Raw genomic sequence first — 17273 nt, 5'->3', positions numbered from 1 at the left:
CTGTTGTCAGGTTGTCAAGCAAACTGCCTTTTATATAACAATAGTGCTTTTTGTGGAGGTATAAAAAGCATCACTTCAGTAGTTAACAACATGCAGAAGAGCCTTATTTCAACGGGCCACACTTGATTCAGTTCATAAGTGTTTAAGGTACCCAAAACAGATGTCCGTACATGATTTAGTTCAGGTTCCAGGTTAGAGGAAGCGCTGTGCCATTCCAATCTCATATAGATTTTATAGATAAATTCGCCTATAAAGAGGCAAATTCCAGGGGAAATGATGTTTGCTGCATTTGGCCAATGGATCCTGGCCCTTCCAAGGAGATTCCAGGGTATTGTCAAAGGAATGACAGTCAGCTAAGATGCATCTTCTAAAATTCAAGTCCATGGTAGCATATCCTAGATAAGAGCTCTAGCACTATTTAAATAGAATGAAAGCCCCAAAGAGGCATAATAGTCAGCATTTTGTTTTCTTTTTCTTACTTTATTTGGGACATTTTCACACTGTTCTTCAGCCAGCCAGAGAGGCTTACATAAAGTGGATAAAAACAGTAGGAAGTAGTAAAACAATAAAAGCAAATAAGAACAAATAATCAGCCATGAAACCAAGATCTTTCTTTTGAACCGCCCTGAGATCTTGTGATGAAGGGTGGTATCTAAATAAATAAGAGATCTAAAAAGGCCTAAGACATATAAGATCTAAACATAAAGATACAAAAGGTTAATATCCCTCCCAACACCACCCCAGCCCAAGATTCTGTTCAGCCTCCCAGACCAGGTGGAAAAGGCCCACAAGGCAGGGAGCAAGTCTTCCAGGACTTACTGCGAAGATGGTCTCTGGCCTTTTCAGCAGCCTCAGCTTCTCTAGTTGGGAGTCAATCTAATCTGTCGTGTCTTCTCTCTGGCAGGAATGATGTCCCTGCCTTCCAACAGGTTTTGGAGAGACTAGAAAGTGATCCTGTTTGCCAGCGCCTCTCTCTCAAATCCTTCCTCATCCTCCCGTTCCAGCGCATCACAAGACTTAAACTCCTTCTCCAGGTAAAAGTGTTGGGGACACAGGACTCGCCTTTCCTTGGGCTGGCCAGCCTCATAATTAAATTGACAGTTTTCCTGGCAGTAAAAATGTAAGCAGCAGGAAAAGAATTGGTGGCCACTTCTTTATTGCAAAGATATTTGACATTTACATGCATGCAATGGCAGCAAACCGGAGCTTTGCCATGTAGAAGTGTGCCTCAGTCCAAAAGGTGTTTTCCAGGAGCTTCTGTTTGAAATTGTTTTGGTGGAAGTGGCAGGAATTTAACCTCCTATATTTTCAAAACCTGTGCTCAGCCATTACGCACTCACCTCTTCCCCAGGAGCATGGCTTAATTCCAATATTTATACAAGGCATAGGCAATCTCGGCCCTCCAGATGTTTTGGGACTACAATTCCCATCATCCCTGACCACTGGTCCTGCTAGCTAGGGATCATGGGAGTTGTAGTCCCAAAACATCTGGAGGGCCAAGTTTGCCTGTGTCTGATTTATACCCATTTCTTTTGGACTCTGGGAAGTTTTAGACGGAGTGCTGAAACTTGGTCCATGGAAGCACAACTTCAAAGGGAGTTTGAAAAACTTGTTTTTCAAATACGTTTAAAAACTGGAACCCCTGAAAGGTCCTGCCGCCTTCCCTTAGTTCTCTGTTATCAGCCTAGAATCAAACAAGGTGTGAAGCACTTAGCATCTGTGGCAACAGAACTTTCTGGCAAATCTCTCTAGGGGATGGAAGTTGAGAGACTGACCAGCACCTTCTCTCAAAATTGTCCCCTATAAAAACTAGCTGCTGACCAGAGGGATCGCCTTTAATTTAACACTGCCTGAAAAAAATCCATAAATTAGCCAAGTATTTAGGTAAAGGTAAAGGTAAAGGTAAAGGGAGCCCTGACCATTAGGTCCAGTCGTGACTGACTCTGGGGTTGCGGCGCTCATCTCGCTTTACTGGCCGAGGGAGCCAGCGAACAGCTTCCGGGTCATGTGGCCAGCATGACTAAGCCGTTTCTGACAAACCAGAGCAGCACACGGAAACACCGTTTACCTTCCCGCCGGAGCGGTACCTATTTATCTACTTGCACTTTGACGTGCTTTCGAACTGCTAGGTTGGCAGGAGCAGGGACCGAGCAATGGGAGCTCACTCCATTGCGGGGATTCGAACCGCCGACCTTCTGATCGGCAACTCCTAGGCTCTGTGGTTTAACCCACAGTGCCACCCACATCCCTTAGCCAAGTATTTAATCTCTTACCAAAAACCCTTTGCTTCCCTCCTGCAGAACATATTGAAGAGAACTCGGCCCGGTGCCGATGAAGAGGTACAGGCCACTCAAGCATATGATGCACTTGAGAAGGTAAAGGGTGTTGAAACCCATTCTTCAGCTCTCTCACCACTTCTGGCTGCCTCACACAAATGGTTCAAAAGTTTTCTCAACTCTTCCGGGCCACAAATTCCCAGTAGCTAGAAGCTGAGGTACCCATGCTGTTGTTTTCTGAGACACATGAGATATGAATTCCTTAGATACCTGAGCGACTTCTCTTCCCCTATTAATTAAAAGCATGCAACAAATGATGGTCTGGAAGTGGCTCCAAGTTAGTTAGAATGATGTGCAGTAATGCATGCATGTAACCCAACACTGTGGTTTGGATGCACAATGTATCCATTCACTGTGTGAATCAACTGTGTTTTTACTGAGCCAATTCCATTTAGTGAGATTCTGGGGTGAGGGGTGATTTGAACCTGGGTCTCCTCAGTTTAAGTCCAGCACTCTGGCCAATACACAGCTAGCAGTAGAATATTCTGAAGTTATATGTTCTATAAAGGTAAAGGGACCCCTGACCATTAGGTCCAGTCGTGACCGACTCTGAGGTTGCGGCGCTCATCTCGCTTTATTGGCTGAGGGAGCCGGCGTACAGCTTCTGGGTCATGTGGCCAGCATGACTAAGCCGCTTCTGGCAAACCAGAGCAGCGCACGGAAACGCCATTTACCTTCCTGCCAGAGCGGTACCTATTTATCTACTTGCACTTGACGTGCTTTCGAACTGCTAGGTTGGCAGTAGCAGGGACCAAACAACGGGAGCTCACCCCATCGCGGGGATTCGAACTGCTGACCTTCCGATCGGCAAGCCCTAGGCTCAGTGGTTTAGACCACAGCGCCACCCACGTCCCTATATGTTCTATAATTAACCACAAATGTTTGAGTATTCCCCTCTAAATAGAGGGTGCCTGGGAAAGTTTAGACACAAAGGGATGTAACTTCCAGCATGGGTAATAAGACCCAGATGCATATCTTGAACGCTAAAGAAATCTAGCTGGTGAGCCTTTTCCTGAAGAAGTGGTTGATCCAAAGTACAGTCCTTTTGCGTCTGCCCCATTTAGGGTCCATTTTGTTGAACGTCCACGGCAAACCCAGAAGTACCGGAATGGGTTACTTCCAGGTTTGCCGCTTGCGCACTCGCAGAAGTGCTAAATCGTGCTTCGCACAAGTGCATAGCGGCACTTTGTCGAGCGTCCCTTTCATGGTGCATCTGGGGCTCCGGAATGGATCCTGGATGCAAAAGGAGATACGACTGTAACCAGTTCCCTCAACACCAAGCCCTAACCACAAAAGGAACCGTGCTGTCTATGTAACCTCTCCCTTAAGATCGGTCTCTGTCTGCACTGTTGCTTTTCGTCATTACTGAGGCCACACACAGATGGACCGAGTCATCTGTGTCCCCTTGTGGAACTGGGTCATTCCAAGCCCCATGCATCCTGCCCTACAGCTATGAGGTACCCCAGTGGTTTCTCTGCTATGCTGGAAAAAGCTTACGCAGCTTTCTAAGTGATTGAGGTTTATCATTTAGAGAAAAAAGAGGGCCATGGGTACTTTACACATATAAACAGTGGGTCTGAAATTAGCTTAACTCAGCCAGAGAATTGGTGTAGCCAATTGAAGATTCTTGCATTTTTCTAAAAAGTTGCTCCTGCCAAAACCAGGTGGCCTGATTCCATTCTCTGCCTCCTAAACCCATACCCTGTCACCCTTTCCACTTTGAGAAGGGGACACCCACCCCACCTCCCATTTTTTCCAACACTTCCCCACTCTAATAGCATTTTCCTTTCCACAGCTCATCAAAGATTGCAATGAAAATGTCCAACGTATGAGGAGCACCGAGGAGCTAATCTACTTGAGTAAAAATATGGAGTTTGAATGCAAGGTAAACATTCATTCAGGGGGTTACAGCTTCCCCCGTCTGACACTGTACTGCAACCACCTGCTTTATTCATGCATAGATAGCCCTGCATAGTGCTGATGATGCCAAGGTCACAGGTTTGATCCCCCTATGGGTACAATTTCTGCTTTGAAGGGGGTTGGGCTAGATGCTGCTCAGGGTACCTTCCAACTCTGTGATTCTATGACCAGAGCTAATCTACTAGTGAACTGCCCTGGTCACCAAGAGGCCTTCAGCTTATCCCTATCTTGCAGAAGGGATAGGAGAACCTGTGTCCTTTCTGATGTTGGGCATACAGCCCCCTAACCATTGGCTATGCTGGCAGGAGCGGAGGGACCACAGGTTCCGCAGTGCAGTCTTATAGGCAAGGTTGCCCTCACTGTGATGGTATTGGGCTAAGTACAGTATCCTTCATGCCATCAGGCAACAGCTGGGCGGTCTGTGTGCAGAGCGATGTGTGACCCATCTACTGGCCACATCCACCTTCCAATGTGTAGGCTAGAATAGTAATTTTATCAACTTTCTAGCTTCAGAGAAACCTCCCCACATTGATCTGTCTACCAGGAAGCCCTTGCTTCTCTGCCACCCCACCCCCTGGAAAGTATTCTAGGCCACACACGCAACTCCGTTAATGCAGGGTGCCAATGCCCCTTGAGCCTCATTGCTACTCCTTGGAGACAAGGAGCACACCCAGAACTCACACACACCTGCCAGTTGCAGGGGAAAGCAGTTGTGGGTGGGAAGGTCTTTCAGGAGAGCTTGGCTGCCTGTTGAGAACCCACCCCCCCAATAGCTTCCAAGCAATCTTGCTTTCTCACAAAACAAACTGAAAACCACATTCAGAGGACAGGAGAGTGCACCTCACAGCTCATTACGACCAAGTCTGGCTTCTGCCTTTCCAAAGCTGACCATCCCTAGAGCTGACCTTTCTAAACTGACCATCCCATCTCCCAGGACAAGTTCTCCCACTGTACAAGTTCTCAAAGTAGCTGTCTTATTACAAAAGAATTTCAGAAATAGACTGGAAAGAGAAGTTGCTGAATTACAACTTCTTACCAAACTTTAAACCATGGAGAGACCTGGTCTGAATAGAAACATTGGATTCTTATCTCATAATACATGATAAAGCTATTTTTGGCCATCTCACCCTTTGCTTTTCCCTGTAAGACCAATTGCAGTCATTAACAGTCATCAACTGGTTTACCACACCTATCAGCTGATCACCCATTCCCACCACCCTTCTGAGTAATACCCCTCTCTATTCTCTCACTGGCGACTTCTGTTTCAGTGTATCTGAAGAAGTGTGCATGCACATGAAAGCTCGTATGAATAAAAAATTTAGTTGGTCTCTAAGGTGCTATTGGAAGGATTTTTTTTTATTTTGTTTCATCCCTAGAGTGGTATTCTTTCATCATCCATCCCATATGCAACTCCTTTTCAGTGGAATATTCTACAGGCTCACAGAACAATCCGGAAAATGGCATTTTGACACCACTCACCTTTCCTTCCACTAGCCATTGCCCTCTAGCACTGGAGATGGGATAAGAAATCTTCTCTACCTCTGTGCAGGGAGAGGAGAACAGCTCTCAAAACTTGTGTCTTGAAGCACTGGAGTTATAATGAGACCTTTGGGCCTCACCTAGAGCAATTATTCTTGCACTTGCAGATTTTCCCACTCATCTCGCAGTCACGGCGGCTGGTAAAACGTGGGGAACTCACAGCGTTGGAGTACAACCTGAGCTTGAAGTGGAAACTGACCACCCGGCCAATCTACCTGCACCTCTTTAATGACTACCTGCTCCTATCTCGGCCCAGAGAGTAAGTGTTGGGGGAAGGGTTCCATTACTCCATCTTTCACTCAACATTTATCCCTCAGCAATCCTAACATCCTAGTTATGCAAATGAGGTGGGTCAGTTCCTTTACTTTCAATTTCCTTTCCTTTTAGTAACACATACCGGTAAATAAACATTATCATATTCTTAGTCCCCACCCCCACTTTTACAAGTCCAAATATGTATAAATATTCAGCATAAGAAAGTTTTTGTTAAATTCTGCCCCCACAAAAATACTTACTTGACACTCAGTCTTCTTTTTATTTATACAATTTCAGATTAATTTTAAAAAATCACATGATTGCAGCAAGAGAAATGGATGAAAGAGGTTATGTTATAGTAGCTTGGCATAATTTTAGATGGTTTTGCATTCAGGTGGCACAATTTTTCAAAATGGGACTTTATGTTAATTTAGGGAAGGTATGCATTTTTCCATCTTCCATCACTACAATGTATTGTTGTGTTATGCATGAAGAGCAGGGGGCAACCACTCGTAATTTGCTAGGGCACAAAATACCCTTATGCCAGCAATGGCAAGGAGTCTTCTTTCTTACTTGTACTGACTCTAGGGGTTGTTCGTGCGTAAGTTGTCACCACTCCTGGCTGGGTTACCTGGTTGAACCCTTTCTGTCCGGACAGCCACCCATCCGTGGCTGTCTCAATCGCTGGCAGAATCTGTCAGCGGGCGTTTCTTGAACTTCTTCCAGCAAAGAAGTTCTTTGACGCCTAGTCTACTCCTACTCTCCCTGCGCGGAAGTCTTCTGCGCAGGGAGGGCATGGGCAGCGGAAGACCCGTGCTCTCCCCACTGGTCTCCGGCGAGGAGTCCTGGAGCCTCCTCTCCGATTCCCCCATCTGCCCCCCTTCTCCACTGGTGCTACGCTGATTTCCTTCCCCAGCAGATGGGCTGCCTCTCTCCCTACTGGGACCCTCTCCGGCATCCCTCTGGAGCCTTCCCTCCGCCTCTGGCTCCGATGGCAGTTCCCTGACATTATTCATTAAAACCAAGCTTTTAAAATGTCCCCTTTCTTTTCTTTCCCTATCCCCTGCAGGAATGGGCGCTTTATCGTATTTGATTTTGCTGCTTCCTCGAATGTGCGTGGAGAGAAGTGTGAAATGAAACTGCACGGCTCAAGCAAAAACCTTTTCCGCCTCTTCCTGCTGCAGAACAATCAGGGGAAAAAAGTGGAGTTCCTCTTCCGTACAGAAACACAGTAAGCAAAAGCCAAATGTTTTTGCATTGGAGAACTCCCAGCACCACAACATTCCTTAGTTTAACTTTCAGAGTGATAAGAATGAGATGATGCCTTGTGCAACCACGTATTTACTAAAAGCAACACAGAACTATCTTTCTTTTATTACATGAAGTATATCAGTTTTATTCCACGTATTAACAGTCTTACCAGCAGGATTGTAGCAAGGTGAGAAACCTGCAAAGTCTGAAGGGGAGGGCTTGCAAGCTCAGCTCTGCATCCAGCTGAGGGTTGACCTTGTTTGCTACCTCCTGCTGGAATTACCAGCTTCTTTTTGCCTTTTGCGCAACTTACTTATTGTTGCATTTATATTCTCCCTCTCCTCAAAAGAAGCTCAAAAGAATGGTAAAAAGGGTATGATCCAGCATTACGTAATATCTGCATTCATTTACAGATTTAGCATAGGCAGAGGCATAGTTTAGACACTCCAACCGATAGTTGAATATCACCCAGAGCTGACACACTGAAATTAATGAAAGTTAGGTCCATTAAGTTCAGTGGCTGCTAAAGGGCTGTGAAAATTTGTGTCCCAGGCTTTTTAGACTCGTAGAAGGGACGTGGGTGGCGCTGTGGGTTAAACCACAGAGCCTAGGACTTGACGATCAGAAGGTCGGCGGTTCGAATCCCTGCGACGGGGTGAGCTCCCATTGCCAACCTAGCAGTTCAAAAGCACGTCAAAGTGCAAGTAGATAAATAGGTACCACTCCAGCGGGAAGGTAAATGGTGTTTCTGTGCGCTGCTCCGGTTCGCCAGAAGCAGCTTAGTCATGCTGGCCACATGACCTGGAAGCTGTACGCCAGCTTCCTCGGCCAGTAAAGCGAGATGAGCGTGCAACCCCAGAGTCGGTCAGGACTGGACCTAATGGTCAGGGGTCCCTTTACCTTTACCTTTTTTACCCACATACTATCTGAAACCCAAGGGGCTCATTGGTTACCAGATGTGAAATATGTGGCATTATTTTCAGCTCTCCTGCCCCACTACTGATCCCTTCTTCCAAGTCATTCTCCAACCCTTCTCCCGGTGCCCACGCATCAGAATCCAGCTAGTCCCTGACATGTAGATAATAATAATAATAATAATAATAATAATAATAATAATAATAATAATAATAATATTTATATCCCGCCCACCCCAGCCGAAGCCAGGCTCAGAGCAGCTAACAACAGTAAAAGTAACACAGTTTACATAAAGTCACAATCAATTAATTGAAATGCATTCTAAAATCAATTCATTCTAAAATCAATTCAGAATCAAATTAATGGCAACCATTGGGCTAGAGTTCTGTGAGGATTACAGAAGGAGAGAGGGGGTCAGACTGTGCCTTGGCCAAAGGTCTGGTGGAACAGCTCTGTCTTGCAGGCCCTGCGGAAAAATGTCAAGTCCCGCAGAGCCCTAGATATTCACTCACCCCTTCTTACATCGCAGGGGGCACCATTTTGTTGTTCACCTCAGGTGCCAAAACATATTGAGCTGGCTTGGCCAAGAACAGTGGCTTCCTTAAAAGCCATTATTTAGTTAGTTAGTTAGTTAGTTAGTTAGTTAGTTAGTTAGTTAGCTAGCTAGCTATGAGCATGACTCATAGTGTGCCACAAGTAAAGGGAGCAAAGTATACTACTACACATCTTGATATTTCACCAGCAACTGCCGTGTACAACCTGGAATGCCTCTCTCCTCAATACTTTTCACTTTTCTCCCCCCTGCCCCAGGAGTGAGAAGCTGAGGTGGATTTCTGCTCTTATGCCACAGCAAGCTGAACCTGACCTTTTGGATGACCCTGGTAAGATTGCTCAAGACATAGACTGCAAAGGGCTAGCTCACATAATACTGGCATTACATATATACAATAGCAAGCAAATACCAACAGTATCTTCTTCTTCTTCTTTTAAATAATTTTTATTAACTGGCCAATCACATCAAATTAAATCACATCATATAAATTCCAAATTCCAAAGCCAAATTTTTAAATTTTGTTGGGGGAACCCATACTTCAAGATCCAAAGGGGGATTCAGATCATCTTCTTATTACTGCGTTAATGTCCAAATCAGTCCCAATCAGTCCAAACAAAATTCATAATTCTATCCAGTCTTATCTTGGTTTTTCCACATCATATCTTGTTCATATAATTTCTATTTTTCCTTTACGATCTCTTCTGTTAGTCTCCTTAAGCCGATAAGCAAAATAATAATCCTGTGTGGATTTCCCGTTCCTCCACTAAGTCCAGATGGTTTCCATATATCTCCTTCGTAGATAACATCGCTCTTTCCATCATAAATTTGGTATTTGTCGCTCTTAAGTCCCACCGAGAAGTTGATCCACGATATGTAAACAACTCTATTTCTCTCTTTCTCCTCCCAGACCCAAGAGCTCCAACAATGCCTCCCAAAATGGCGACGGCATTTTTAACTGCGTCATTCCAAAACTCTTAGCTTTCCAGCTTCGTCTTGAAACATTGCTTTGGTTCGAAAGTTTATCTCCACACAGCCTTAAATCCACAGCTTAAGTCCTTAGTTTCTGACTCATTAGGGGAGGGGATTCTTGTTAAATCACATAAGAAAAAGGAAGGCAGGTTTTTCCCCCCTCCCCCCTCAGTCATTTGTAGTACCGTATCTTGACGTATCTTCTCATATTTTATTCTTGTCTTGTTATCAGAGATCTCTTCTGTCAGCAGTCTTTACTCCCCTTTTTCCTTGAAGCATGTGCAATTTATCTCGTCCAAATTGTTTCTTTTGAAGATGCTTGCAACTAGCGGCGCGAATCAGGGACGGCGTCCAGGAGTGCCGGAATCCCACAGGAGGGCTTTGTGCCTAGTGCCCCCACCCCCACAAATTCGGGGGTGGTGTAGGGCACAGCAGGCAAGGGCCGTCCCCCCCACAATCCTGGGGGGGTTAAGGAGGCCAATTACCCCCATCATAGCCTCCAAATTACCTCGTGTGGGTCAGAGAGATGTTATTATCAGCCATCTTCCGATGTGCCAACTAGTGCCCCCCCCCCCGCAAATACCAACAGTATCAACAATCAGATGCTTGCTCAAAGCTTTTCTGTTTTCTCGGGTGTTTCCAAAAGTGTGACTCCAACTCTTATATTTATTCATGGTTAATTTTACACTGTGTTTTCATTGTTTAATATTTTATTGTGCTTTTTGTACTGCCTACCACTTGGATATACCATGTCAAATGGTATATAAATCTGTTAAGTAAAATACAGTACACATTGATCCTGGGCACTTATTACTGCTGCAGGTTCTTTATTAACACTGCAGCAGCACGAAATATATATATATATATATATATTAAAATGTCCAGTAGCACCTTAGAGACCAACTAAGTTTGTTCTTGGTATAGGCTTCCATGTGCATGCACACTTCTTCAGATACACTGAAACAGAAGTCACCAGACCGTTCTATATTGTGGGAGGATGGGGTGGGGTTTTTTTTCAGGAGGGTAGTAAGAGATGGGTGGTTGACTCTTTTTCATTGTGCCCATCACATTACTTTACATATGAAGAACTAAAACCAGAAATGTGTGCGTTCCTTCAATCAAGGATGAGAATTCTTACTGGATATGCAGTTAAACTAAGCTGAAACTCAGTTTACACTGCACACACAAATCTCAAAATTGAAGAACCAGGAATGGTACAGAAAGTTTTATTCAAAATAAAAAAGAGATGCCCAAGCTATACTGACGAATTCAGTATTTTATTTTTTTCCAAGTACATTTTAGGTTTCTTTGCTTGCTTGTTTTGAAGAAGAACAACCCAACACATTTGAATGGTTAACAACAACAACACACCTGGTAACTGATAATCGCTATATTCTTTCTTTCCAAGCTCTCTTAGACAAACTTCAAGTTCAGTGTGTGAGGTCATACAAAGCCCGAGAGAATGATGAGCTGGCCCTGGAGAAAGCAGATATAATTATGGTCCTACAGCAAAGTAGCGATGGTGAGTGGATCTGGCAATGTTGTGGCAAGGTGCTGTGAGGGGCAGGAAAGAGAGCTGAAAATGTCATGGGGTGACTATGATCTGGAAGGTGGTTTCCTTTGGAACTAGGAAATTCCTTACATCGTTGAAAAATTAAAAATGGGAAATACTGCTTTCCTTGTGTCTAAGCTGTTTTTCACCCAGCAGTGCAAAAGCCTGTGCTGACATGTCAGCTCCCCCCCACCCCCGGTCCACCTCACGTGGGAAAGCAGGGATAGAATTTGGCATCAGGGAAACAGCCTGTGGGGAAAGGGTTAAACACCCTTCCTGTCACTGCTGCAATCAAATGAGAGCTTTCCATGTATTAAAAGTAATACCAGACACAGGAGAAACGTCACCCATCCATATAGCTTGATCCAGATATTACTTCATTTGATAGCACGTGAAATAATAATAATAATAATAATATAATAATAATAATTTATTATTTATACCGCGCCCATCTGGCTAGGCTTCCCCAGCCACTCTGGGCGGCTTCAAAAAAAATATTAAAATACATCAAAAATTAAAAGCTTCCCTAAACAGGGCTGCCTTCAGATGTCTTCTAAAAGTCTGGTAGTTGTTCTTGTCTTTGACATCTGGTGGGAGGGCGTTCCACAGGGCGGGTGCCACTACTGAGAAGGCCCTCTGCCTGGTTCCCTGTAACTTGGCTTCTCGCAGTGAGGGAACCACCAGAAGGCCCTCGGAGCTGGATCTCAGTGTCCGGGTAGAACGATGGGGGTGGAGATGCTCCTTCAGATATACTGGACCACGGCCGTTTGGGCTTTAAAGGTCAGCACCAACACTTTGAATTGTGCTCGGAAACGTACTGGGAGCCAATGTAGGTCTTTCAAGACCAGTGTTATATGGTCTCGGCGGCCGCTGCCAGTCACCAGTCTAATCTCCCCATAGATGGTGTTTTGCTCCTTTTTCAGACGAGAATAGATAAGAGACAGAGAATGGGAGCTTTCTTCTGAATTGCCCTGGTCCACACACACTGCATGAAGACAGAGAGTGGTAACTTATCACTGTTCACACATAAGCACTTGCAAGGCTTCTCTTTGGTCCTGCCATGAATTTGACCACACTTTGTCAGAAAACCGAGAAGCAAAGGAGTACAGTCGTACCTCATGTTTCGTAACCTCTAAGTTATTGAATCTTTGGGTTACGGCCACGGCAAACCTGGAAGTGGGTTTGCTGCTCGCGCATGTGCAGAAGCGTTTTGTGGCACCGCACACATGCGCAGAAGCGGTCCTCCAGTTACGGAATTTTTGGGATACGGCCGGGCCTCCGGAACGGATCCTATTCGTAACCGGAGGTACCACTGTATTCAGTTCCACTCAGCACTTGTTAGGATGGTAAAGATAACCAGCTAAAACACACTTAACTGTTCAGTGTATATCATGTATTATAGATTTTCATTCTTGTCCCTGCGGAGCTTAACAATGTGCCTTTTTGATGGTGAGAAGGACCACAGAGAAAGCAGGAGAGGACAAAGAATCAAGGGTGGCAAGTGATTAAATGTGAACAAATTCCAATAACATATACGCAACCCAGTCTTCTGTTTGTTTTGGAACTAAGTTCCACTTAGTGTAACAGCCTTAGATTGGTTAGAGTTGGAGATGAGGATTCAGAGGTCCGCACTGATCAGAAATCGGGCTAAGGCAGGAAATTCTTAAAATTTCACATTGGCACTTCGGAGGATGGTGCAGTCAGTCAGTTCTGAGACCTAAACTACACCAGAATAAGCTCTCTCACTGTAGGGCGATCTCATCTTACCAAGAGTTAAGGACTTGCTGCACCTTAGGTACAAATGTGGTTGTATCACCCAGATGGCTAGCCTACCAGGCTTCCTCAGCTTCGGCCCTCCAGAGGTCTTTGGCCTACAACTCCCATGATCCCTAGCTAGCAGGACCAGTGGTTAGGGGTGATGGGAATTGTAGTCTCAAAACATCTGAAGGGCCAAGGTTGAGGAAACCTGTTGTAGACTGTAACAACTCCCTAAATGGTTCTCTGAATGTTTCACGCTTCATGTCTGCTCCCTCTGCAGGGTGGTTTGAAGGAGTGAAACTCTCCGATGGGGAAAGAGGCTGGTTCCCTTCCGATCACGTGGAAATAATCTCCAGCAAGCAAGCTCGCCAGATGAATCTGAAGGAGGAACAGCGTGTCAAGTATGCAAAACAACAAGTCTTTCATAAGAGATAGGGCCCTGTTTCCCCCAAAGACAAACACTTTAAAGCTCGTCTCCATTGTGGCTCCTTAACCCAACAGTACATTGCTGTATTTGGTTTTCTGGAAGAGAAACCTCCTTTGACGCCATCAACAAATGTTTAACCAATACAGGACACAGTACGTACCAAAGAAATGAAAACTGACTTGGTGGAAAGATTCTCTTCCTGTGCATCACCAGAGGAGGAAAAAGAGAAGAAAAAACCTGCATTAGCTTTGGCTTGATGGTTTCAAATAAGAAATACAGTTGCAAACTGGATATTAGGACTTCTGGGAACCAATTATTGACACTGCCGTTGTTCCAGTGCATGAACTCCTCGCTTGGGGCCTTTGCTTCAGTTTCTGCTCTGCCAAATGAGGCTATGACTTACCTCACAGAAAGGTGTGAAGCTAATAATGTTCCCAAATGCTTTGAAGTCTTCCCAAAAAGAAGATGCTAGAGAAAAGCAAATATATATTTTATATGTATTGTCATGGAAATTGGCTTTTCTGTTTGAAATGCTTCATTTAATTTAATTGCCACGTACTTATTACCAAAGAAGATATTATATATATATATATATATATATATATATATATATATATATATGAATGAAAGGGAGCCAGGTTCCCCTGAACTCTGCTTTACAAAAAAGTTTGCCAACCTTTTCTGCTCCTGTGCTTTTAACAGTAAATTGACTCACACAAATTCAGCAGGTGAAAGCATTTCACACCTTTTGTCTCCACATCAGAAAAGCTTCACCTGCTACTAATTTCTGCAAGTCAGTGTGTAATTAAAGGAACAGGAGAAGAAATCCAGAGAAAATCTATACAGGGAAAAGGACTAAGAATTCAGGGAGAAGGAAGACATATTTGCCATTAACACCTCCCTTTCTTCTGGAGACACTTCTTTAGTTGGATAACATTTTCCCCCCTTATTCTCAGCTTGAAGTTTGTGCTCAGAAAGTGTTTGTGGCCAGCCCAAGAGCCTTGGGAATGCACAAACTCATTACAAAGAGAAGGCAATGGGTCAGATTGCTGGGGGGGCCCCAGCAGGGACAACTGATAAATGACTGCTTGGTGCCTGCCAGTAGGTGCTGCGTCTTTTAAGGGCAGAGGGTACATGCTTTCTGTGCAGATGGTCCCAGATTCCATCCCTGCTATTTACAAGTAGCATACGGTGGGAAAGGGGCACACCTGAGACCCATTGACAGCAAGGGCACGGGGGTGGGCAGAGGGCCTGTGGCCCTGGGCGCACAATTTTGAGGGGCATGCGTCTCCAACCCACTTTTAAACTCTGGAGATGAGCCACAGCGCCTTTCCACATCTTAACTTGGAAGCCCAGGGTGAGCTAAACTAACTCGCAGAGGGGGTTTTCCTGTACCATCGCCCTGGTGCGGCACAGCCCTGCACCCCTCTCTGCGGGCATCGGGGGGATTCACCCACCAAGGGGCATGTCGTCCAGCCGGGTTTCCCCCCCCCCCCATGTGGGTGCAGGTGGTGCAGCACAGCCCCACTTGGCTCCAGTGGAGGGGGGATCTGCCCCGGCAACTTCAGCAATGAGGGTTGGGCTGTCGCGGCAGACTCCGTTTACCCCCTCTGCATCCTGCACCCCCCATGCCTGCCCCAAGCACCAGCAACCTACGCTATGACACTGGTTGGCAGTCATGATAGATGCACTGGATACGCAAATAGGAAGCTCCTCTGGAAGTGCCATCAGCTGTGGAGACCAGGCAAGACATAACTCAGGATGTAAAGCAATGTTCTTTATCAGCAGCCATTCAAGATATTGCAGTATAAGAAGCAAGGTAGAGAAAGACTGAGACAGGCTTGGTGTGTGTAACTCTATAGTCTGTTTTTGTAATGGCCTGATCAAGCACACCTTAGACCACTGAAATCAAAGGGCATAGGCCTGGTTAAATCCACATCGGATTGTCACCTGAGGCTGCTTAATCTGCCTTCAGAAAAACCCAGATTCTTCCAAGTATAAATATGTGGCAGTCAGATACACGGGGGCGTGGCCCACAAATCACTTAAACAGACTTACAATCCAAAAACACATTATGCCCAAACTATGAATATTCCAAATGTGCAGTTGTTTTCCTCAGAGGCGGCTTAAAAAAGAAGGTTTTTGCACAGTTGGCTTTTGCAAACATTTTAAAGAAGATCTCTTCATTCTACAAAGGTTGGTGGAACTGAAGCTCAAATGGCAAATTACTTGGAGTTCTGTGATTCTTCCTTCCATGTTGCTTTTCTTAAGCCAAAGCAGCCAATAAGTCTGAGTACAAGAAGGGAACACAGAGGAAATTGCTTTATTCTTTTCCCTCTGGTTATTTTTCAGCTCAGAATGGCCCTGCCCAACCTACTTTTCCATCTGCTATGGGGAAAAGCAACAGGACCCCATAGCTTCCCCCCAATGACAGTTTTGGGGGGGAACAATGATAGTTATAGTGGAACAAACCAATACAACCCCATATTGCATTTTGCAAACATGACCTTAGCGTCAGGAAGCCTATTTCCTCAAACAATGGGAGCCCTTACTGAGGTCAGTGGATTAGTGATACGCACTACCTCTTGACCCCAGAACAAGAAATGGGGTGACCTGATGCAGAGCTGGAGCTACAGGGGGCGGGGGGGGGGGCTAGCCAGGTTTTTTGGCCCAAGTGAAGCCTCCAGAGGGGCATCATTGAGGCTTCCGGCCTGTGCATGTGTGTATGCAAACACGCATGGGGGATGCAAAACTGGGTCTTTGACCCAGGTAAACTAAAGTCTAGTTCAGGGGTCAGCAAACTTTTTCAGCAGGGGGCCAGTCCACCATCCCTCAGACCTTGTGTGGGGCCGGACTATATTTTGAAAAAAATAATGAACGGATTCCTATGCCCCACAAATAACCCAGAGATGGATTTTAAATAAAAGCACACATTCTACTCATGTAAAAACACCAGGCAGGCCCCACAAATAACCCAGAAATGCATTTTAAATAAAAAGACATATTCTACTCATGTAAAAACATGCTGATTCCCAGACCGTCTGCTGGCCAGGTTGAGAAGGCGATTGGGCCGCATCCTGCCCCTTGGGCCTTAGGTTGCCTACCCCTGGTCTAGTTTCACCCCTGTCAGATGCAGCACTTTCAGCAGTTGTGTTAAATGATAAGTGGTGACTTCTTAAACTATTAACAGTGCCAAGCCCTATCAAAGTTGGTATCTGGTCAGGGGAATGAGCAAACTCTGAACTGGGGGCAAATCCTCACTACAGAGAAGTTTCGTTGAAAGAAGAAGGTGGAATTTACTTTAAAAGGAGGGAGGCTGCTTCGGAAAGAACATACATGGAGATAAATGGTGTCCGGCCTGCTTCTGCCAGCTTTGAGATTGCTACGTTTTTCATGTTGCTTTCCAAAACACACTCTGTTGGAAGCTGCCCTCCGAGTATTTGAGATTCTGCCCCCCCCCCACACACACCCTGGGCAGAATTGGAGCCAATCTAGGGAGGATGGCATCAGTTCCACATGCTCCAATACTAAATCTTTTAATTGCCTTTTTAATGCTGAACATTAACAGAGAAAAAAAGGTGAAGAAAAGTCTCGTAACCTCACGAACTTCTCCCTTCTGGAGACAAAAAAAGGTTTTGTGGTCTCCTTGGGAGAAATCCTCACAGCGGGACTTATTTCATTGATCACACTTATACTCATATTTCCCCCCCAAGGAAGTCAAGATGGCCTGTGCATGGCTCCCCCCCCATTTCATCTCCACAACAACCCTGTGAGGTAGGTTGGTCTGAGAGACGCAGT

The 17273-nt window shown here is 45.3% G+C and overlaps 1 protein-coding gene across 2 annotated transcripts in view; it reads left to right on the top strand.

The window, feature by feature from the left end:
* Window positions 1-13987, top strand: part of ARHGEF5 (Rho guanine nucleotide exchange factor 5) — a 63229-nt gene extending 49242 nt beyond the window's left edge. For both annotated transcript variants that reach the window (XM_083615491.1, XM_083615490.1), the window contains exons 8-15: window positions 905-1034; window positions 2301-2375; window positions 4132-4221; window positions 5903-6054; window positions 7120-7281; window positions 9027-9097; window positions 11147-11260; window positions 13329-13987. In XM_083615491.1, coding sequence (XP_083471617.1) covers window positions 905-1034; window positions 2301-2375; window positions 4132-4221; window positions 5903-6054; window positions 7120-7281; window positions 9027-9097; window positions 11147-11260; window positions 13329-13483 — 949 coding nt within the window. In that variant the 3' untranslated portion in view covers window positions 13484-13987. The remainder of the gene's footprint in view (window positions 1-904; window positions 1035-2300; window positions 2376-4131; window positions 4222-5902; window positions 6055-7119; window positions 7282-9026; window positions 9098-11146; window positions 11261-13328) is intronic.
* Window positions 13988-17273: the final 3286 nt, after the last annotated feature.

This window comes from Podarcis filfolensis, assembly GCF_964270895.1.
Source record: "Podarcis filfolensis genome assembly, chromosome: 5".
NCBI lineage: Eukaryota > Metazoa > Chordata > Lepidosauria > Squamata > Lacertidae > Podarcis > Podarcis filfolensis.
The sequence above is the reverse complement of the archived record's forward strand: the minus strand, read 5'-3'. Positions and strand labels throughout refer to the sequence as shown.